General features: G+C 40.7%; 2 protein-coding genes across 4 annotated transcripts in view; one reads left to right on the forward strand and one right to left on the reverse strand.

Annotated features, from left to right (window-relative positions):
• Positions 1–1,538, forward strand: part of CAP1 (cyclase associated actin cytoskeleton regulatory protein 1) — a 23,166-nt gene extending 21,628 nt beyond the window's left edge. For all 3 annotated transcript variants that reach the window (XM_036232350.1, XM_036232348.1, XM_036232351.1), the window contains exon 13: positions 417–1,538. In XM_036232350.1, the coding sequence (XP_036088243.1) occupies positions 417–500 (84 nt within the window). In that variant the 3' untranslated portion in view covers positions 501–1,538. The remainder of the gene's footprint in view (positions 1–416) is intronic.
• Positions 1,536–23,493, reverse strand: PPT1 (palmitoyl-protein thioesterase 1). The gene is made up of 9 exons (XM_016140071.2): positions 23,340–23,493; positions 19,465–19,574; positions 19,059–19,186; positions 18,653–18,723; positions 16,633–16,735; positions 6,478–6,568; positions 5,596–5,694; positions 4,240–4,311; positions 1,536–2,967 (listed from the first exon to the last, which is right to left on the reverse strand). Exons 1-9 carry the CDS (start codon positions 23,461–23,463, stop codon positions 2,845–2,847), a joined length of 921 nt encoding a protein of 306 aa, XP_015995557.2. The 5' UTR covers positions 23,464–23,493; the 3' UTR covers positions 1,536–2,844.
• Positions 23,494–24,074: the final 581 nt, after the last annotated feature.

Raw genomic sequence — 24,074 nt, forward strand, 5'->3', positions numbered from 1 at the left:
TGGTTTCTGCCCTAGGTTGAGTAGATAGATGCTCCAAGTAGTAAAAAGGAAAGAGATTGAGTCACGGCACCCTGTTGAGCTGGTGCCATGAAGCTTATACATTCTCATCTACGCCTCATGGGCTTAACACTGTGTCCAAGATCAGCAGGGAACAAGTTCAAACCTACATCTCTCTGGCTTGGAGCCTTTGCTCTCATTCCTGCACTGCAGTGCTTCTTCATTGTGTCAGTAGTAGGGGAAAGGGGTAGTAGATGTGGTGCTGCCAGTTTCATAGCCATACTTTTTCAGGTGGGTTCAGTTTCTTACTATATCCTACCTGCTCTGAGTTTAGTGGAAGCAGCCATTAAAAGAAAAGTGTAAGATTTAACCCCAACTTATTTTTTAGCTTAGAGTAAAACTTGTTTCTTTATTTGCAGAATGAGTTCCCTGTCCCTGAGCAGTTCAAGACCCTATGGAATGGGCAGAAGTTGGTCACCACAGTGACAGAAATTGCTGGATAAGCGAAGTGCCACTGGGTTCTTTGCCCTTTCCCTCACATCATGGGATAAATCTGTATCAAGACGGTTCTTTTCTAGATTTCCTCTACCTTTCTGCTCTTAAACTGCTTCTCTGCTTTGAGAAGCACAGCTACCTGCCTTCACTGAAAATATACCTCAGGCTGAGATTTGGGGTGGGATAGCAGGTCAGTTGATCTTCTGCAGGAAGGTGCAGCTTTTCCATATCAGCTCAACTACATCGCCAGTCTATTCTTAAGGAACTACAGACCAGGACTGGCATGTTTTAGCTTTCAGCCTTTGGGGATTATTTGGCCAAAAGTCTTTGGGGAGAATAAAGCAGTCCCCAGGAATTAGCAGCTCAGAAAGTTCACACAAGTTAATCTTTTACTTGACAATGAGCATGAAGGTAGCAGAAGCTGGTGATTGCAGCTGTTTAATTTTTCACTGTTGACAAATGAGGCAAGGGTTGTACCAGACCAAAGGCTGAAGCTTGGCCATTTAGCATTCCAAGAAAAATTGTTTCCTGTAAGCAATCCTTTTATTCTCCATTCCATCCTTGCTCTGCCTGAACCTGAGATAGTAGGTTCTCCTGTACCAGCTGCTGTGGCAGGGCCCTGTACCCAGGCCAGTTAAAGGAGTCTTGGACCCTTTCTTTGGGATCCTTGCCCAGTACCTTCCACAGAGATGATTTAAAAAGCAAAACACCACACCATTCTTGCCATGCTAGGTGCCTGTCATCCATCTTCACTGTTTCCTTTGCTCTGTCATACTCAACATCTTTTGGCTTCTGTTCGGGCACGTGAACAAAGGACTAACATCTCCACTGCAGACTGGTTTAGGTCTTATGTAAGACTCTTGCACAGCATTGCTAATGTAAATTTCAGTTTTTTTCCCTCTAGGACACACACTTACTAAAATATGCAACTTTTTTTGGAAGAGAGATTGTCCTGTGACTTCTACCCATTTCCTGAGGCCTGTGGAAATAAACCTTTATGTACTTAAAGTTATACAGAAAATAGAATAAAATTAATACCAAACTTGCTTAGCATTTCCCTTTAATATTTGCTGTACAAAGATGTAAGAATATTGAAAAGAAAAATGACACCAAGGATAAGAGGCTACTCTTAAAACCACCTCATAAAATTCTTTTCACATCCCCCCCACTTCTCGCCCATATTTTTAGTTGAAAAATAAGGCTTGAGAGAGGTGAAGGAAAAATAATAAAAGGGTAAACTTTACAGCACTAACAAGGTTCTTCCCTCATGTTTGGCTAATCATTTCCCCAAACTGGCCAAGATGTCCGCATTCAAATAGTTCAAATAGGAAATGGTAGGTTAAGCTTAGTTTTCTTTACTATAACAGGCATTTTCAGAGTCCTTCATATTCTAATGTGGGTTGATCTCTAAGAGGTAAAAATGTATGCAACATTCCCCAAGCTTTTTGAGCAAATAATCTCTTCTTTCACAGGACATAACAGAAACAGGTTTGGAGTGTACTGGTAAATATGATTTTTTAAGATAGAATAAAGCCTAATCTCTTGACATTTTTCCTCCCATTCTCTAAAGCCAGCAACAGAATGACTCTAGAATCCAACCACTAGTCGTATTAAGAGGACAGGTTAATTAAGGGTGAAATTTTCATTTCCATTTCTATATTTTTCTTCATGCCCCCCCCCACCAAGTTAAGTAAAATATATACTTCCTCCCTTAAGCAATCCAGTTGAGTCCCCTCCTTTTGTGACAGAGCAACTACTTCATCACTACTCAAGACAAAAAGAGTGCTACCAAAGCAAGATGGTGGGCTAGCAGAATTTGTCTAATAATGCTAGACATCACAAAATGCAACGTAGTCAGAGGGCAGTCTCAGATTATGCAGAAACATTACCCAAGTAATAGTTTTCCAAGCACTGATTAAATATCCACCAGCAAAAAAGCATTTATGTGAATACCTCAGGTCTGGGTATTGGCCTTCTCTAGGCTCAAAATGTGGCAAGATTTCCCTGAGAAAGCTAGACTCTTTAAAGACCGCTTTAGTTCAGTCTCTTCTGGGCCTGGGCACAGTTCTGGCACTGACCTGCAGCAGACTGTTCTAAGACAGCTTGACCACATCAAATGGTTGTAAAATAATCTCTATGGTTATTAACTAATTAAACTTGCATTCAACACCATATGCTGATAGGATGAGGCAAAGGATAAGATTTGGATCTTAAGATCTTTTGGAGCAGGGCCTGTTAGAGAAGGATTAGTTGCAAACTGGATCTGAGCTCAGGTTGGGTATGAAGGGAACTGTTTTCCACTGGTTTGGAAGTGCTGGGGGCTCCTTGAGCTCTGGTGTAAATCCAAGGGTTTCATTCAAGGAAGGGTATGATATGGGCATAAAACCATTCTTTGGACAGTTGAAGATGGTCCCCTTCTACAGCCAGGAACACCAGCTGTCCTGCATTGTCCATTTCCTTTAGCCCCAGGCGGTCCTGCAAAGAAAAGCCATAATCAGTCCAGAGGCTTAATGAAAGTTTTGGAGTAAAATGTTAGTAACAATGTCAATTTGAGATACATTCTCAAAATGAAATCTTTTCCTTAAGTATAAAAATTTAAGTATATTGTCAAAAATGCCGGAAGAGATACCTCCTTCCATTTTCCCCTAAGCACTAAAAATATATGCAGTTGAGATAAATTTTATAGCGTTTTAAATTCTGCTTTCTGAAGTTTCTCAAAGCTTCTGGAGGACCACCCAAGGGTGGGCAAGCCACAGACAAAACTGCCTTAAAATGTTAGTTAAGTGGAACAGAGCCAAAGACAGGAGAACATTAGATAACTTAAAATATATCCAACCTTTAGGTTACAAACCTGGGACACTTTCATATCCTGCAATTAAAAATGTCTACATCCCACAGAACAAGTACAGATGGGAGGCTGAGCAGTTATGGAGTGCCAGAATGTTGCTTCTGTTGCTACCATCAGTCTGAGTTTCAGGATAAGGAAATTGTTAGTTCTAATTTCCAAAACTAGACAGTCTCTAGCTTCTCTTTCCTTTTACCTCATCCAAGCTGGGGCACCAAATGCAGGAGAAAAGCCAAGAAAGGCAGCAAATGGCTTTTTGAAGGAACTCTAGTAGAAGGCAACTGATGCAGATGTGGCAATTACTGCAGATGCAGCGCTTCTGCATTTTGGGGAAAGTGATCTCCAATATAAAACCTTTAGAATGTGGAACTGGAGGTGGTGAAATGCTGCAACCTCTGCTTGAGAAACCACCTACTGCTAAGAAAAAAACCTCACAGCTGTTTCCATTCATTCTCTTGCAAGAGGAGCTCCCCTTGTCAGTGCCTAATTCAAAAACAGAACTTTCACATCTGTTAATGTTACTACTCCCCTCTTGTCTATGTTTTCATTATGCATGGGGCCTTCCTGGATTTGTTCCAGTCTGCACCTTAGCAAAGGAAGCCAGTTCTAAACCTTTTTACCAGAAGGAAGGAATTAGAGATGATGTATCCCTTGTACATGCTTGAAAATCGTGAGGTACGGGTCCCTCAACCTTCGAGATGTAGATTTCTGTAAACCAGCACCTGATGGGCTGGTGCAACAGTCAGCAGCCTAACAAGTCTCACCCATAACAGACACAAGTTAGTAGTCGGCTTGTGAGTACATACTGCTCTGGGATGTACAGGACAGATCTGTCTCCAGAGAACCTAGCAGCTTCAGGAGTCAGGAGCTTTAAAGGACAACGCCTCTCCCCTCCCCATTACCTGTGTGTACAGAGTGGTCTCCTGTAAGGGAATGGTTTCCTTGTCTTGGCCACTTCTATAAAATCCAAACCACTGCAGGAAAGGAGGAAGAAATAAGCAGATTAGACACATGGCACATATTGCCAAATTTAAGACTGGCTGGTAGCTAACACTACCGACAAGCTGAATATCATAAAGCTGTAGCAAGGAGGAAAAATAGAGCATGTCCTGAGTCATTCTTTTTAAGGGTGTACCCTGAGGATGTTAATCTTTCCAAAGAGCTTTCCAATTTCCCAGAATTTCTACTTCCTATAATGACTGGGCACCTACCCAATGACATCCTTGTGCTGAACTCTAGACATACATTCAAAGATGAATATATGTAGTGCCTGTTTTCAAGAAGCTCTAGTCTAATGAGGCTCAGAAACAACTCATTGTTTAGCATGGGTGTCAGCAAACTTTTATGTAAAGGCTAAATACAAAATACTTGTGGCTTTAAGAGCCACATGGCTGCAACTAGTCAACGCTGCCATTATAATGAAAAAGCAGCCACAAAATATTTTGAAAGCGAGCATAGCTGACTTCCAATAGAACTTTATGAACATTAAAATCTAAATTTCATATAATTTTCACATTGGCAGATAATCTTTTTGACTTTTTCAACCATTTAAAAATGTAAAAACCATCTGTCCATGGCCATATAAAAGCAGGTGGCAGGTTGGATCTGGTCAGCAGGTCACGATTTTGCTAGTCCCTGGTGGTGTGACGTGATGAGTGTTCTAATAGAGGTTGATTCTACAAAAGAGGGACCAAATTCCTCTTGGAACATGGATGGCATCCTGGATGAACGAAGTGATTTGAGTTTGATTTTGACAGATGAATAGATGCTTGTCAGATGGAGAAACCCAGGGAAGGGCATTCTAGAGACTGAAAAGCATGGACAAAGGCAAAAGAAATGTACATGCCAAGTTTAGGGCATTTCAAATGGTATAATATGGCTTGATCAGAGAGTATGAAGTGGGTAGCGAAGGGAGATTAGGCTGGAGAGACAGGTGAAGCCAGGTCAAGGCATACCTTGAATGCCAACCTCAGGGATTTACTAACTTTTGTGGTGGTTCTGAACCTTTTGTTGGGTCATAGATTTCTGCAAATTTGATCAAAATTATAACCCTTCCCCAGAGAATGCAACTACACAATTTTGCATATCATTTCAGGTGGTGGGGGGCTTACAACCCTCAGTTTATAGACCTTGGGTGAGGAACCCATGCTCTACACAAAGGTTGATGGAAGGGACTGAAGATTTTTCCTCTGAAAGGCAGCTGTATTTTAATGTTATCTATTCCTGTGGTCTCCTGGCATGCCTAAGCAGCATCTCACCTCAGAATCCACAGGCTCCACAATGGAATCATTAAGGAATTTCACCATCACAAACTTCTTCAGGGCCATCAGGTTCTTTTTGTAAGACTCATTGACACCCTAGAGGAAAGGCCAGCAGTATCTCAGGACATCACCATCATGTTCCAGCAGGGGCATTAAAGCCTTTCAGTGCTCTGGTCTCCCAGACCCTGGGCCACCATGTTTCTTCCTCAAGGTACAGGTTGCGTTTCTAGCTTCCTGGCCAAAATATACCTTGTACAGCCTTTTCTTACTGTCCTATCTGATTGACATGCCCCCACCAACCATGGCAACCACAGCACCACCATGAATCTGTCACTGCACTCCATTATAGGTTTCTAGCCAGAAAAAAAAACAGTACTAAATAAGAAACTGCAAATTCTGAGTGGTTATGTACATTATTCTGTTCTTCCCCTTTTCAAAAAAAATTTTTAAATCTCCAGATAATGCCCGTTATACACGGAGCCATTCAGTTTATCAGAATCTCCCAACCTATGCTTATGCCTTGAACACACTCACTCCCTTTTGCAGTCTCTCTTCTGAGAAAATTTGACCCAAAAGAGACCCACCAGGAAGGCTTCCCTCAGTAAGAGAGCAGCTGTGAAGTTCCATGTAAGCTAACCCACTGAGCTTACGGTGCTTCAACCCTAGGGGAGGGAAAGGACCTGAGGGAAAAAGGCCAAATGGATTTCAGCCTCCCTAAAAGGAACTGAATCTCAGAAACACTGGCTCCCCCAAAACCAGAACTTCTGTTTCCCAGGTTCTGCCTGGGATATTTCGGGTCAACAGTCACTGCTGATCTGTTTATAATGTCCCAGTAGAAAGATGAATGTACAGCTGCAGCACCCTGGGTTGGGTACTTACTCTCTCCTGATTAATATCTGCCAAGAAGATGCTGTGGTTGCGGTACATGTCCTCCTTTATGGGGTCGTGCCAGTATTCTGCTTGCACCAGGCTGCAGGAAGAAAAAGGAATGAAGGTGACCAAGCTGCATTTCAGCAGGCCTGGGGCATGCCCTGGTGCACAGGCCACCAAAAGACTTAAGAAGGACAAAATACCAGAGCCTTCAGGTCCCAGGCCTTCCTTCTCATAGGGAAGATAACAGTTCATCACCAAGATACCTGAGGCAAGGGTGTAATTTAAAACAGCACAGAAAGCCCACAAGCTTTAGGCAAAGGACTCCTCAAAACCTGTTCCCCTGCGGCAGTGAGCTTTATTATACTTATCACTCCAGGTCATAGTGGCACATGCTGTCCCCTCCCACGACCCCACCTCCTTTTCCCCTCTTTGCTTCCCACTCATCCTGCAAGACTTAGCTCAGCTCCCACCATCTCTGCCTCCTCTTCATCCCCTATCTCCTCTTCATTTATTTCTTCATCCATTTGCCATCCTCAGATTGGCAAAGCATTTATCATACTATTGAGTGGTGATACCACTTTCAGGATTCTGGTTTGTCATGCAGTTTTTAAGAACAAAAGGCAGGTATTTGGTGCTTATAATACTATTATTTCAGACACAGGTCAGTTCTCTTTACACTCTTATTCTCTCACCAATCTCTCCACTTCTTCCCTTCCCTCCCAGCCCTCCCTCACCAAAACTAACACCTTTACCACAAGTCATCCCATCAGCTAGTTCCCACTTAGTTCCCACATCTCCATAGCAGCATTCCCATCAGTGAGGTATGTGTGTGTTTGTGCGTGTGGCAGGGCAGTGGGAGCGGGGTGGGGAGGAGAGCTGAGCATGGACCTAATGAGAGAAGTCATCCGGGGAAAGGGAGAAATTAGAACATGGGTACATGGGTGAGACTCTCTATCTCAGTTGGGCAGGAAAAGAAATAAAAATTTCTACAATAGGAGCCCCAGCCAGAGTGGAAGAACTGCCCGGAGATGATGGTCCTGAAAACTCCGCTCAGCAGAATAGGATGGCACTGAGGCCCAAGGGAACCAGCTACGACAGAGACGATGGCACCTCCTCACGCCCAGGAGCAGACAGGACTGCGGTTAAAGGAAGCTGCCATCGGATTGTCCACGAAGTCGCATTCTAGAATCTGTTTATAAATAACATATTTGGAAGCTTTTAGATGTTTAGTTTCTCTGATTTTTAAAAATGTGATGAACTTTGAACATTTATAAAATACTGATGTTAGCACTTGTCATTTTGTTTGAGCATTGCTATTGCTTATCGTGCGAGAGTATTGGTTCCCTCAGGACTATAAGCTCCTTCAGCCATGACTGTCTGACATATAGCAGATGCTCAGTAGTAAGGGTTTGCCAAATGAAATGGTGTGATGTAGGGATGTCAGACAAGCTATGAAAGAAGTAGGCTTGACACTGAGGGAGGGGTAGGATTTAGAGAAGTGAGAAGGGATTATAGTTAGAAGAATAAGGGAAGGAAAGCTTCGGGTCAACACTGTCAAATACTGAGGAGTGGTGAGTACTAAGTAAACATACTTTCCACATGGGTGGCCAATCAAAGTTCCTTCAGAAAATGTAAATGAAAGAATACAGAAGTCTTTGGATCTTGCCAGGCCAGGTTCTGGTGACCTAGAATTGCAGTAGGGAGGCCTAATGACTAAGGATGAAAGAACGAACAAAATCAGTAGTAGTCACAGGTCACCTTTTCACATAAAAAGGAAACAGAGTTAAGAGGGAACAGCAAAAAGATGAAGGACATTAGTTTAGTATGAAGCCTGGTGCACATGGGACAGCCAAGGGGAGGGACTTGAGGATGAATTGAAGCTAGAAGGGCTGCAGAAGGTGGGGAGGTTGGGGAGGGGGAAGGTTCTTCAGGAAGTGGGCAGAGTAGAAATAGGTTTATGCTATTATCTCCTTTTCACCACTGAAGGGCCCAATTCAGAGCCTTGTGAAATAAGCCTCTACCTGAGAACTGCTCTAGCCATCGTGACTTAGAGATCATAATAGTAACACCTGTATAGTAGCACTTACATTTACTGGCCCTTTTTAGGCACTTTACACATATTAACCTATTAAACCTTACAAGAGTCCCACAGGGTAAGTACTATTATTTTGGCTCATGTTTACAAATGAAGCAACAATACTTAGAGTGATTAAGTAGCTTATCCAAGGTCATACTGCTAGTATTAACAGAGCCAAAACACAAACACAGACAGTCTCTTAACCACTATACATACTGTCTCTGATGACTATGGGATGGATGTACACAGTACCAGCTTTATGTCAAACAGACCTGGGTTGGAATCATAGGTATTTTACCTCTCTGAGCCTATTGTTTTTACAGGGTTTTTGTGAAAATTTAATAAGATGTGAAAAGCTCTAGTACTGTGCCCACTCATGGTACAAATTTAGTAAAAGACAATGCTATCGGACCTGTCATTCCATTTTGTTCCTCCTCTCCCTCGCTCTGAATCCAGCTCCAAGTAAAGCTTAAGCGGGGAAATGCTGTTCAAAGGCCTAGCTTGAGAGAAATGAACCAGAAGGTAAGGAAAGGAAGCACAGAAGAGGATGTGTTGAGGTGAGGCCAAAATTCTCTAAGGAATGCCAATCTAAATCACAAGATGATTTTTGGTGGAATTTGACAAACTGATTCTAAAATTCACCTGAAATTATTAAAATCCAAGAACAGCCAAGAACTGAAGAAGAGCTAGGTAAAAGGTGCTATAGTAATTTCTAAAAGTATGGTAAGTGGGGTGGAAATAGACAAATGAATGGAACAGAACAGCCCAGAAACAGACTGAAGCACAGAAAATCTCAGGTAGATGAAAAAGAATAAAATCTAAACCTTAAAAAAAATGTAGGAAAATATGGGATAAGAGAATAGCTGTATGCATCAATCATAAACACTGATAAATTGGACTGAATCCATATTAAAAGCCACTGCCACCTGATGCTAGTTATAAAACACTGTAAATGTACTTAATGCCACTGAATTCTATACTTAAAAGTGATTAAAATGGCTATGTTTTACTACAACTTAGAAAAAGCCAACAACAAAAACATATATATATATATATATATATATATATATATATATATATATATATATATCCGCCCCCAGTTCCTGGCACAGACCTCCTAAAACCCTCAAAATTCCTAAGTAATAAGAGCACTAGGAGCATCTTTTGTTCTACTGAGGCAACTCTGAGTGATCTCCTGCATTGGGCTGGTCACCAGAAAGACCAAGCCATGATTAGATCTTAGAATTTTTGCTCCCCACCTCTAGAGAGGGGCTGGAAATGTAGTTAATAATTGATTATGCCCTTGTGAAGAACCCTCCATAAAATCTCAAGAGTATGGGGTTCAGAGAGCTTCCAAGTCAGCGAACACATCCACATACTGGGAGGGTGACGCACCCCAACTCCACAGGGACCCTCCCAGAACTCACTCTGTGGATCTCTTCACCTGGCTGTTTATCTGTATCCTTTATTATATCCTTTAATAAACTGGTGAACGTAAATGTGTGTTTTCCTGAGTTCTGTGAGCTGCTCTAGCAAATTAATCAAAATCGAGGAGGGGAGTCGTGGAAACCTCTGATTGTAGCCAAATCAGACAGAGGTTGTGGGTAACCTGGGGACCTACGACTTGCAATTGGCATCTGAAGAGGGATGCAGTCTTGTGGGACTGAGTCCTTATCCTGTGGCATATGATGCCATCTCCAGGTAGACAGTGTTGGAATTGAGTTAAATTGTAGTACAACCAGCTGGTGTTGCAGAGAATTGCTTGGTGGGGGAAAATCTTCCCACACGTTTGGTGACCGGCAGTGAAGTGTCCTGTGTAGTAGAGGAAAAGTAAAGGTGACACACAGGAGGCTCATAGGAGGAGAAGACTGGGTTTTCCAACACAAGAATGTTCTCCAAAAGTTGTTATAATGAGAAACTGGAATTGCTGAAATATTTGCTATGTGGGAATTGATAAACTGTGATTCATATAATAAAATGTCATGCAGCCGTTAAGACAAATCAACTAGATTTATATGTAATAACATGTTTAGGTATTAAAAACATAATATTGAGTAAAAAAAATCATTTGTAGAATGAAATGCACAATAAAATATCCATTACACACAACTTTAACTATATAATTTTAACTATACATTATAGACATGTACGTATACAGTACAAAAATTTTTTAATAGAAAGAATATCCTCTGATTCCTTTCACAGTGGTTGTCACTGTGAAGGGAGGGCAGAGAATGGGACCTTGGAGAGATATGCAGAAAAATTCAATTTTATCTAAAATGTTTCTGTTCTTAAAAATATCAGAGGCAAATATGGCAAAATATTAATTTTAGGTCCTAGGTACACAGCAGTTTGTTACAGTACTCTCTTTATTTTTCTGAATGGTTTGAAAAGTATCTGAGGGAGCTTGAGTGATTGTGCATCTGTTTTTCCAGGAAAAGGTGTGACAAGTTGAGGGCAAAGGTGTGGGAAAAGTGAGACAACTGAAGAAAAGACTCTGAGAACCATGAGGAATAGGGTGGGGCAGGTGCACAGGCCTGGCCAAGCAAGGGGCATGCAGGCTCGGAGTGGGCAAGTTGGGAGAACAGGGCTGGCACGAGGGAAGACGAGAGGCCAAGGCCAGGGTGACACTGGGTGGGAGGACGGCAGAGAGAAAACAAGGAAGGAGAAATCAGGAAGGGCTGCCAGGATCTCAAAGGGGAACTAGAGGGCAGATTTCAAATCCAGAAGGTGAGGGGGAGCTGTTACACTCACCGTTCTTCACTGCCCACACCATGTCTGGCCAGGGCCTGCCTGCTGCTGGTAAAACACTTACTCACTGCTTACTCAGGGTTTTAGGATATCAAATTTGCTTTGCTAAGGTTAAATTATCAGAACAGGGTAAAAGACATCTTTTGGGGTCTCTGCCTAAATCAAAATCATTCTCCTTTGTGTGGGAACTGCACCCTTCCTGCCCCCACCTACCAGTTAGAGGGCCAGTATGGTTGGTAGCATGTGGTCCCACTTCTCCAGCCACAGCTAATGAGAACAGTGAGAAGCTGGTCTGAGCTGGCCCTGGTCCCTTCTCTAAGAATTTGAATTGGAACGGAGAGATTCTAGCCTCTGACTGAGATAATCTTCTAAAATGAGAAGATTTAAATACTTGCAAGCTGTCCAAGGCCACCTTTCGCCCTGCAGATAGCTGGAGAGGCTGGTCTGCATGGAGAGAAAAAAGCAGCAGCGATACAGAACGAGAAGCACTGACGACAGCTGGAGAGAGACGGCCTTGGCTCTTGATGGCCCTCATTTCTTGATTCCAGTCCCTCTGAGGCCTTGAGTACCAAATATTACGAACTTCTTTTTAAATTTACTTGGGCTTGATTTGGTTTCTTTCTTGCAACCAGAATTCTCCCTAATACAAAGGACAACCTTGCAAAGAGAATATTGCAAAGAGAAAATGATCTGGCCATATGTTAAAATGAGATTTTACAAAGAAACTAAAAAAAGGAAAAACAAGTAACTCTATAAAATCAGAAAAGTATCTTAAAAGTTAATCTGTCAATAAGCTGTTGAGAACTCAGAATGCATTTCCCAGGGAAACTGTGTTATAAATGGTAAGCTGTATCCTGGCTCACAGTCTAGTTCATCTACAATGTTATGAAACATACCTCAAATCATTCTATTCTCTTCAGCTCACTCATCTTCATATTCCCTTGCTTAAAAGATCCTAATAATAATAATAACAATAATAATAGTAATAATAACAATAACTTTTTAAAAATCCCAATAGCTTCCCATGATGCTCAAAAGTAAACCCAAACTCTTTATATGGCCTACAAGCCCCTGCATGATGTAGCTCCTGCTTCTCTGTCTAACTCTTCCCATCTATCACTAAACTCTAGTCACCTTGGCCTACAAGCCAAACTTATCTCAGGCTCGGTGCCTTTATGCTTGCTGTCCCCTCTGCCCGATCCCTCTTTTGTTAGCTCCTCCTATGCTCCTTTCTTCTCATCCTTCAGATCCCAGCTTAAATAGCGCTTCTTCAAAGACCATTCTGAGCAAAGTAGGTACCTCTCCATTACTCTCCATCACTGCACCGTGCTTATTTCCCTCACAGACATAGCACCGTTCGAGGTTATCTAGTGCATCTGTCCACTTGGAGATCTCCTTTCCCCAGTAATATGTTAAGTCATAAGAGCAGGGACCTTAATTTTCTCATTCTCCATTAACTGTCTTATTTTTCATGGTATCTGCAAGAACTAAAGCAGGGCCCGACAAACAGCAGTTCAATATTTGATGAAATTATAAATGAAATATTTTATAACTGCAACCAAAAGTTAGAGAAAACAAAACCACTGCAATACTTATGAATAAAGGAAACAGAAAACTAATGCTGAATCAACATTTTAAATATGGCACCACTAGTGGTCACAGCCCAAACCTGCCTACTTCGTATGAGCTGAGCACTGCACTGACAGCTTTCCCTTCAATTTGTTTTGGGGTCTCTTCACAACTCTGAGGGAAAGTACTACTATTAACCTCACACTAGAAATGAGAAGGAAATTCAGACACTCAAGGCCACACAGCTAGACAGTGCAGAATTGGGCCTCTCTAACAGCCCCCTAGAAAGAGGGGGTAAGGAAGGTCTGATTTTTTTTGGTATGTCTGAAGGTGTCTTTATTTTCCCTTCATGTTTGATTGTTACTTCGTGGCTCGGTTGAGAATTCTAGGTTGTAAATCACATTCCCTTAGAATAACCGCAACATTGCTTTTTAACCAATAGCGTTGCCGTCAGGGAGTCTGCTGCCATTAGGACTCATTCTGCAAGTAACTTCGTTGAAATCTACTCTTTATTCCCAGTGTTCAAATTTGTCACAGGAACATACCTTAGTGAGGGTCTTTTTTTGTTCCTTGCCTTGGCTATTTAGTGAACCCTTTCAATCTGGAAACTCATGTCCTATAGTTCTGAGAGATTTCCTTGTATTACTTCTTTAATAATTCCAAGACACTCTTTCCTGTTCTCTTTTTGAAATTCCTATTAGTCAGATATTGAACTTCCTCAATGGCTTTTCTAATTGTTTCTGTTCGCCCCTTTTTTCTACCTCTTTGAGTTTCTGTTCTCATTTCTAAGAGATTTCTTCAAATTTATTGTCCCATACTTCTAATACATTTTTAAATTTTGCTTATCTTATTTTTAATTTTCCAGAAATCTCTTATTTTCCAATTGTTGTTTTTACTTGCATTCTGTTCGAGTCTCATGGATACGATCTCTTACCTCCTGAGATAATAACAAGCTTTTTTTTATTGTTTATTTTTTAGGTTTTCTTCTGCTCCTTGAATCTGTTTCTTCTAAGTTCTTTTTAATTTTTTGTTTGTTTTGGTCTGCCTTTCATGTTGGAAGTTTTCTTCAGATGTCTGACTGGGGGTCTTGGCTTACTGTCCATATTCAAATGAGGTACTACAAAGTTAACTGGAAGCTCTTCACCTGAGCAAAGCCTATCCACTGATGGCTTCACTACATGGTAGTCAGGAGGAGTCCTGACTTGCTGGAGGATGCCAAAACATCAACCTGTAAGTATTTTCTCCATGACCAGTCAGCTTTTCCAGAGAGGGGTCCAAAAAACTTCTGCCTAGTACATGATAAGCCTGGCTGCTATCATTCTGGAGGGCAAATGGAGGAAAGGCGAGTGGGAAGAGATGAATTTCCAATATGGCTTCTTACCACCAATCCTGTGCTTGTTATCTTGGAGTCTGATGCTACTATAGTTAAACTGCTCCCGAGAACAAATTTTGCTTCTCTTGTCAGGGAGGGGGAAGAGCAGTCACTTGGATGTGCACTTAAGTGGACTGGGAAATCCGATCATTTCTTATATAGATTTTCAACAAAAAGTCCTATTTTTAGTCCCTTGCACTTATCTCTACCTTCCAAAGTATCTTATGCATCTAATTCCTGAACATTTTTGGAGCTGTAACAAGTGAATCTCTTCTTGTTAGTGCGTCCCTCTACAGACGTAAAGGCATCAGCTTTTTCCGCTCTGCTAAAACAGTTATCACTCATTCATCTGCTCTCTGTCTTTCAAAAACATGTTGACATCCTTTATTACCTCTTATCTCCTCTCCTGTTCTCTTTGCCCTTGTGGGTCTATCACTTGTTATTCTTTTGTTACCATTTTATTAAAGCATAAGGAAGAAGTGAAAATAAACACATCAATCTTCCACTTTTAATCAGTACTTATGTGTCACTGTCCCCCCAGTTTCCTAATGACTGTTCGCTTATAGTGACTAATAATTCTGATTGCCAAGAGTTGTCTTTGGTTCGCAAAAGAAATGCAAAGAAAAGGACGAATTTTTCTAAGGCATCTGAGGTAGAATCAAGAATAAAGTCTAAGGGGCCATATATATCCATGAGAACAGAGAATATGGAGGACGTATATAACAAAGCTGTGACTAGTCAAACCAGGTAAGAGGTAAAGCTTAGTGATTTAAACTGCCTGCAGAGGAAATGGAGATACAAAGTATCCTACTTTCCTTCACTGACCTTCAGGTGGCACTGTGGACCCCAAACAGCTTTGTGCCTTTGATTCTAGCCAACGGGAAGTTAAAGGAAAAGAGCTAGTTGCAGGGTGTATCTCTATGTGAGTCACTCACAAGTCTGTCCCTTGGGAAATGGCTTCAAGAAAGTGTTGTACTGAAGAGTTGTTAATAGGCAATAATGATACACTTGAAAAACCCATAGGATAAATACCATAACCATACTAGTTGATACCAAATCTCAATTATCACCTAGAATACTCCAGACCTACTGAATCTGAATTTCTAGAAATGGAGCACTGTAATCTGTTTTTAATGAATTTCCCAGGGATTCAGATGTATATTTTAGTTTGAAAACAACTGAACAAGAACACACTCCAAAAGTGTTTCTGCATGTTTTTAAATACCCAAACACATTTAAATAGTTGGGGACATTGATATAGGAAGCTAACTCCTCACTGCTGACAACATAAAGAATCTTCCTCCCTGCGGAGAAAAAGGAACCCTCGTACACTGCTGGTAGGACTGCAAATTGGTACAGACACCATGGAAAAAGTATGGAGGTTCCTCAAAAAACTAAGAATTGACCTACCATATGATCCAGCAATCCCTCTACTGGGGATTTACCCCAAAGACTTGAAAATCCATATCCAAAGATATTTGCATACCAATGTTCATAGCAGCATTATTCACAGTGGCCAGGACATGGAAGCAACTGAAGTGTCCTATGATAGATGATTGGCTAAAGAAGCTGTGATACATACATACAATGGAATATTACTCAGCCATAAGAAGAGATGAAATACTGCCATTTGCGACAACATGGATGGACCTCAAGATAATCATGCTAAGCGAAATAAGGCAGAAAGAAAAAGTAGAAAATCACATGATATCACTTAGATGTGGCATATAAACCTAAGAGCAACAAATGAACAGGACAAACAAACAGAGACTCAGGGAAATGGACAATGGGCTAGTGGTTACCAGAGGGTAAGGGGCCAGGGAGGAGGGGAGAGGTAGACAGGGTAAAGGGGGTCAAATATAGCGGGGGAGGGGGAGGGTGAAGTGGGTAAAGGGGATCAAATATATGGTAGCTGAATGAAACTGGACTTTGGGTGGTAATCACGCAATAGAAAAATATATGTTAAATTATAATGTACACCTGAAAATTATATAATTGTATTAACCAATGTTACCCCAATAAACTTAATATATATATATATTTTTTAAAAGCAAATAAAAAAAGATAAAAGCAGAAAAAAAAAAAAAGAATCTTTCCTCCAGTATTAACAATAATTCCCTGGGTTTGGTACTTTCTAAAGGCTTTCAGTTTATTTTTTAAAGATGGAAATTGATTCTGTTGTAATTACACTCTTCCTATACAGAAAAATGTGCTCTCTTTTAGAGCAGTTTTAGGTTTACAATAAAATTGAGCAGGTAATACAGAGATATTTACCAAAAGGTCTCATTTGAATATCACCAGCAACTACTCCTAGAATCACTGTTAGCATGAAAGTCAGCATGATATTTTCATGCAGTGACAGTTCTGTGTCCTTTCACTTAATCATACTTACTGTTCTTGGACAGCTTTGTTGTAAGCCCCAGCATTCAGTGTTTTTCTGATCAACTCACAGACGTGAGAGCTCTCTCCTGGGCACCGAGGGAGTCCAAAAACCCCTAGGGGAGTAGAAGACAAATACCCATTCCTTCATTAATCATGTACTGAATACCTACTATATACAAGGCACTGTGAGAAACAGAAGCAAACCAGAGCTTGACTCTGATCTCATTCATGTAGTCTACGAGAAAATAATGTATTGAGGATTAATACTATAACCAGCTTCTTCCTGGTAGCACCACATTCTTTTCTGCTCAAGGTCCTTTGCACTTGCTCCTTCCTGGAGGATGTAGAGGCAGGCATACCTCAGAGATACTGCAGGTTTGGTTCCAGACCACCACAGTAAAGTGAATATCACAGTGAAGCAAGTTGCACAAATATTTTGGTTTCCCAGTACATATAAAGTTACATTTACACTTTACTGTTTTTTATTAAGTGTACAATAGCATTATGTTTAAAAAAAAAAAAAGTATATACTTTAATTAAAAATAACTTATTGCTAAAAAATGCTAACCATCATCTGAGCCTTCAGCAAGTTGTCATCTTTTTGCTGGTGGAGGGTCTTGCCTGGATGTTGAGGAAATGCAGTATCTGTGAAGCACAGTAAGGCTAAGTGCAATAAAATGAGGTATGCCTGTACTACTTTTCTTGCTGCTTCAGTGGCTAAACTCATTTGCACCTCGCAGGCCTTAGCTTAGAGAAGTCACATCTGACTACCCTAATTCAAGTATGTCTAACCCCATTTCTTTCCCCTCCTCCAGTTACACTTTCATCTTAATCAGTGTCCTCAATAACATTTTGGGGGGGTACCAGGCATAGTTCAATATATTTACAATAATTACTTTAATCCTCAAAACCACCCTATGGAGTAGAAATCATTATTTGACCAATATTACAGATCATAAATTTTAAAACAAAGAGGTTCTAAACATCCTCCAAGGTTAGACAATAAGTGTAGAGCCAGGAGATGAACCCAGGCAGTTCGGAGGCCATACCTTTAACAAATACAACCACGATGCTATCCCTCAAGTAATAACCCATGATTTTTCTTTATCATACTTACCACTGTCTGTATTTATTTTGTTTGTTTCATATCTATGCTCTTCCCTACTCCAACTAGAATGGATGTGTCATGAAGGCAGGGAGCTTGTCTGTCTTGTTTCTAGGTTTTCAATAAATATTTGTTGAACAAATGAATGATAAAGCTATTTTTTACCAACTTGCATTTAAATAATACCTGCACTTTTAGAAAGTATTTTCCTATCTATTATTTCACTTCAACCTCTGAAAAATTCCCACAAGATGGGCAGGGCCTTATTCTATTTTCCATCATTTGTGAAAGGGACCTCAGACACCAAACTACTTGCTCATCAGTAACAATTAATTGGGTGAATCCAGTTTCCTGATTATAAGAAGAATTCTTCTGCTTCTCCAGTATACCAGCTAATAGCCATATCCATCAGAACAGAGATAAAGTTCTAGTCTAAGGACATAGTCTTCCCCCAAGGTAATAATTCCGCTTAAATAGAAAACCTGTTTTGTTTTGTTTTGTTTTGTTTTGTTTTGTTTTTTTGAAGGATTTAATCTCTTCTGTTAATTTTACAGACAAAAACTTAGACACTCTTCTTTGCCTAAGCCTAAATTCAATAGGACATCACCAATGTCAGAAAACAGGAAAAATTATTAGACTTTCCTAATTCCTCACCTACCACCTGCTACATGGCTGCAACCATCTCACCTCCTGGAAATCATGTCAATTAAGGGAAGAAGTAGATGGTAACCTAATGATTTGTTCTGGAATTCTAACTCTCTTCCTATTTTTTCAGAAATGCTGGCTAATTTGTAATAAGGTGGAAAAACAGGATATTGCAAGGATGGCTGACTTCTTGTACAAAGAGAGCAGCAAGAATTTTTAAAAATCAAGTGGTCATATAGGTTAGAACAGAGAAAAAAGGAGGCAAAGAGATCGAAGTTACCTTGATGTTGTCCCCCAACTGAGATTAGATTGATCATGGGAGGCAAAGGGCATCTCTGAGCCACTGCTCTCCTGGAGAAAAAAAAAAAGTATCAGTTCCCACTGACAGATGGAAATGTATCATCAAAAGTCAACTTCTCAGATTAAGCTACTTAATTTTTTGTGGTTTCCCAATGCCACAGAGTTTCAGGATTTTCCTCTGATGTGGCCGAACACAAATATTTATTATTCTTTCAAAGAAAACAAGTTAAGCTCCATAAAGCTTTCTACATAGGGATAGTTTAGAGCAGTTTTCCTTCCAAGATAGATGAAGATCCCAAAAGAATTAGAGGAGTGGATCCATCTGAATAAAAGGGGGAAAAAATCAATCCCGTGTAAGTGGTTTGATATAACAGAAAAGCACTTACAGAAATTGGCCTCCCTGAGAGAATCCCATAGCATTGTAGCCTTGCTTCAACTTAGGGTCCTTAGCAAGAATCTGACACACTGTTGTTACTTGAGAATTGACATTCAAGAAGAAGCTGTTCTCCATATCCTAAAAAAAGAGCCATAGAGAAGTGAAAAGACGGGGCTGAAGACAACGCTGACATCTTCTCTAAAAGGTGAACTTGTTTAGGTTGGTATCCTCACTTAAATCACTCAAGAGTTAAAGTATCATTGTATAATTTGGGGGGGGCAAGGGATGAAATTGTTGTTGTTGTTGTTTTCATTGTATAATTTGCTGCTGAAAATACAAGGTAAAGGATTTTAATAGCACACTCCATAAAATTAGTCAGCAAACCTTCAAAGGAACAGAGCTGTGAAGGGCCTTACCTCTATCAGGGTCTTCCCAATCTCTAGAGATAAGACATAAATTCCAGGTATTTTCATTTCCACCATTTTTTTGATAGCACCCATGCTTAGGGGATTACAACAGCTGTCTCCTAGACAACAAACACAATGGTGGGAACTCATGAATCAAAACATTATTTATTTTTTAAAAAATGTTATGCTTCAAAGGGCATTATCAAGAATGTGGAAAGACAACTACAGAATGGGAGAAATTATGTGCAAAACATATATCTGATAAGGCTTTGATATCCAGAATATGCAAAGATCTCTTACATCTCAACAATAAGATAACCTAATGAAAAATGGAAAAAGGAGTTAAACAGACATATTTCCAAAAATGATATACCAATGGCCAATAAGCACATGAAAAGATGTTCAATATCATTGTCATTAAGGAAATGCAATATCAAAACTACAATGAGAGACCACTTCACACCTACTAGAATGGCTTCAATAAAATAATTAATTAATGAAAAATGAAAAAATAACAAGTGTTGGCAAAGACATGGAGAAATAGGAACTCTTGTACATTGCTGGTGGAAATGTAACATGATGCAGCCACTGTAAAAACAGATTGGCAGTTCCTCAAAAAGTTAAACATACAGTTACCATATGACCCAGCAATTTCACTTCTGGGTATACATCCAAGAGAAATAAAGATATATCCATCCAGAAACTTGTACACAAATGTTTATAGCAGCATTATTCCAAAAGATGGAAGTGACCCAAATGTCCATCAATGGATGAATGGTTAAACCAATAGGGTAGATATATATAAATATATAAATAGAATAGAATTCAGCCACGAAAAGAAACGAAGTACTAACACATGCTACAATGTGGATGTACCTCGAAAACATTATTATAAGTGCAATAAGCCAGGCACAAAAGGTCACATATTGTACAATTCCTTTTACATACTATATCCATTATAGGCAAATCCATAGGGACAGAAAGCAGGGAGTGGTAGGAGGAGAAATGAGGAGTGATTACTTAATGGGTACAGGTGTTTTCTGGGGTGATGAAAAAGTTTTGAACTAGAGAGAAATGGTGGTTGTACAACATTGTGAATATACTAAAGCCCATTTTATTATGGTTCATCATATGTTACATGAATTTTACCTCAATTAAAAAGACATTTTTGAATGCTCAGCTCACGTCTATCAAGTAATAAACTTCGAAAGCAGAAGTGCATATTTCCCTCCCATATCATCAGGTACATTTTGGGTTAACAGACTTAAAAGCGGTTTAAAATCAGATTTCTCTTTAGAGCTGGGACTAGGGTAAGACAAGTGAAGCACCTACGACACAAAATTTAAGGAGGCACCCACTGCCAGGTTTGTGCAAGTGCTGACCCTAAACTTGCACAAATTAGAGAGTGTGCTTCCTTAAATTTTATACTCTAGAACACGTTGATGGTTGCAATTGGGAAGGGGAGGATGGATGAAAAAGAGGAAGGGATTAAGCTGTACAAATTGCCAGTTATAAAACAGTCATGGGGATAAAGTACAGCAGAGGGAATATAGTCAATAATATAACTATATATGGTGTCAGATGGGTACTAGATTTATTGGGGGTGATCACTTCATAAGCTATACGAACATCTAATCGCTATGTTGTACACTTGAAACTAATATATTGTAGGTCAACTGTAACTGAAAAAAATTTTTAATTATTTAAAAAATTTACACCCTATGAGCTTACTTGTCTCACCGAAGGCCTAGTCCTGTTTCAAGGAACCAAAACTGAAAACTGGAAGAAAGTAACAAGCCACTGAGTAGGAGATGTAGGCTGAGATCATGAACATTTTAATTTAACCATCCCATTTTCAACCTGAGAGGAAGGTTAAGAATTAGTTTTTAAAGAAGAAAAGCTAAGGCCTACAGAATCTTCTATTTCTCTTGTAATAACACTCATGGCACTAAACTGTAATTGTTAGTTATTTAACTGCCTCTCTATGGACTGACTGTGCTCTGGGAGGACATGGAGCATCTTGTATTCTCTTTTAACTCCACTGTAGCAGCCCCAGAACCTGGCACAAAACCTTGAAAGCACTGTCTATATTTGCTGACTCTAATTGCTCTCTGAACATTTCTCTTTAACCCATTTCAATAAGGCTCTCACTCTCGCCACTCCCCGAAAACTGCTTTTGCAAGGGTCTTTAGTTAACTTTATACTGCTAAATCCAATAACCAATTATCAGCCCTTATCTTACCTGAGCTGTCAACAACATTCCATTACTTCTTTCCCCTTAAAAGATTTTCATCTGTCTTCCAGAACATTGCACTCTCCTGACTTTCCTCTACCTCCCTGGTTGTTCTATCTCTGTCTTCTTTGTTAGTTTCTCCTCACAACCTCCATATGTTGAGAGTGCCTCAGGGCACAATTCTTAGACCTCTTCCTTCCTCTGTGTATGTACACTCACTCCCTAGGTGATCTCACCCAGTTTCATGGCTTTAAATACCAGCTTTATGCTGAAGGCTCCCGGAACTTAAATCTCCAGGCTCTATTTCTTTCCACACTCCAAATGCCTCTACATCTCCTGGATGTCTAACAAACATCTCAAATTTAATAAGTCTAAAAGCAGACTCTTGATCTTTTCCCCATCCCAAATTTGCTCCCCTACAGGCTTCTCCATTTTGGTAAAATGACAACTTCATCCTTGTTATTGTTTAGACCAAACTCATGGAGTCATCCTTGATTCCCTTCTTTCTCTCATTCCACATCTCATCAGTTAGCAAATTCCATTGGTTCCACCTTCAAAATATTCCAAACTTTGACCACTTCTCAATACCTCCATACTGTTTCAAGTCATCATCTCGTTTAAATTACTGCAGTAGCTTCCTAAACTGGACTTTCTGCAAATGTCCATGACTCCCTACAATATAGTCATATAGTCTCAATATAGAAACTTGAATGGTCCTTTTAAAATGCAAGTCAAGATCATATCACTCATCTCAACACTCCCATTCAAGGGCTTCATACCTCATTCTAGCCAAAGTCCCTACAGTAGCCTCAGTAGGCCCAACGACATCTGAACCACCTCCACCTAAATCCCAGTTTTCTTCTCCTTGCTCACACAGTTCCAGCCACACTGGTCTAAATGTTATTTCTTGAGCATACCTGACATACTTCTACCCCAAGGCCTTTGCATTTGCTGCTCCTTTTACCAGACAGCCACATGGCATCTTCCCTGGTCTATTTCAGGTTTTTGCTCAGATGTCACTTTCTCATTGAATATTTTCCTGATCTTGCTCAACACAATTGCAAGCCCCATCTTCGGTTTCTATCCCCTTCCTGCTTTATTTTTTCTCATTGCACTTATCACCATTTGACATATTAGATGTTTTACTTATTTCTTCATAGTCTGTCTCTCCCATTTAAAAGTTCCAAAAGAGCAAATAAGTGTCTGTTTCATTCACTATTGTATCCTCAGCATCTAGTAGGTGCTCAATAACTATATGTTAAATGTATAAATGAACTATAGGTGCCTAACAAATCTCTGTTCAGTGTGTGAACGATTAAAAAGATGAATGCCTGGGTCATAGGGCCACTGCCCAGCTCTCCTGAGCAAGTGCCAGATTCTGCATCCTGACGCCACTGCTATGAGGATTAAACAAGGACAGCAAGTAAAGCCCCAACGCAGTGCATAGCCCTCTGTGAGCGCTCACCAAAAGACAGTTCCTTCCCCTCATTCCTTTCCAATGTAGAGTATCCCTCAAATCCTAACGTCGGGCCACCCAGGTGCTGTGTGACCACGGTCTTCGCCCTCGGCACTCGCACTTTGCAGACGCGAACCCAGGCTATCATAGGGAAAGAGTCACCAAACCGTTTTGCTCCTCCCCTCAGTCACTCACCCATCCCATGCCAGATCACCAGCGGCAGCGGCGCCGGCGGGTCAACATGCCCCAGCGCCAGGGCACCGCAGGACCCCAGCAGAAAAGCGATAGCCAAGAGGCAGGAGGAGCTGGGCGACGCCATCTTGACACAGTCACGTGACTGTGCTCCAGCAGCGCGGGCCTGGCGCGGGCAGGACAGAAAACACCCTCCACGCCTCCGTCTTGGCTGCTGGGCTGGGTGGGCGTTGCCCCTGGCGTGTTGCTTTAATAGTGTTGCTCCACTGCTGTGAGTCAAAATGAATGCTAATATTTATTCAGCGCTTACTACACATCGAACACTATTCTAAGTGCTTTACATCTGTTAACTGATGTATCCTGATAACAACCGTATACGCGTCTCCCCATTTTACAGTCAAGACGCTAAGGTGCTGAAAATTTGGGTAAGATGTCAAGGTCACAGAGATAGCAAATTGGTGGTTCCAAAGTCGGTGCTCTTAACCACTGCCTTTGGAAGAAAAACACTTTGGGGAAATAAGAAGTCAGGACTCAGCTCTCTATTAGGGACGGGAGGGATAATTTCCAGCCAAGGCCAATCAAGGCAGGGGGTGGTAGTTATTAAGGATCTCGAAGGAAAGGGAGGATTTCAACAGACAAAGATGAAATGCGGGAGAAGGACTGGAATGAGCTAAGGCAGAGAGGAGGAAAAGTGTTTTCTGGAAATGGCAGGGTTTTCCAGACTGACAAGAGCAACTG

The sequence above is a fragment of the Rousettus aegyptiacus genome, unplaced genomic scaffold (assembly GCF_014176215.1).
Source record: "Rousettus aegyptiacus isolate mRouAeg1 unplaced genomic scaffold, mRouAeg1.p scaffold_m13_p_1, whole genome shotgun sequence".
Lineage (NCBI taxonomy): Eukaryota > Metazoa > Chordata > Mammalia > Chiroptera > Pteropodidae > Rousettus > Rousettus aegyptiacus.

Coding starts and splice junctions, on each gene's coding strand:
- PPT1 (XM_016140071.2), bottom strand. CDS start 23,463: ATGGCGTCGCCCAGCTCCTCCTGCCTCTTGGCTATCGCTTTTCTGCTG. Junction 19,575..23,339: donor GGTGATCTGGCATGGGATGG/GTGAGTGACTGA, acceptor TTTGTTGTCTAG/GAGACAGCTGTTGTAATCCC. Junction 6,569..16,632: donor AACAAAGCTGTCCAAGAACA/GTAAGTATGATT, acceptor TTCTTCCTGCAG/CCTGGTGCAAGCAGAATACT.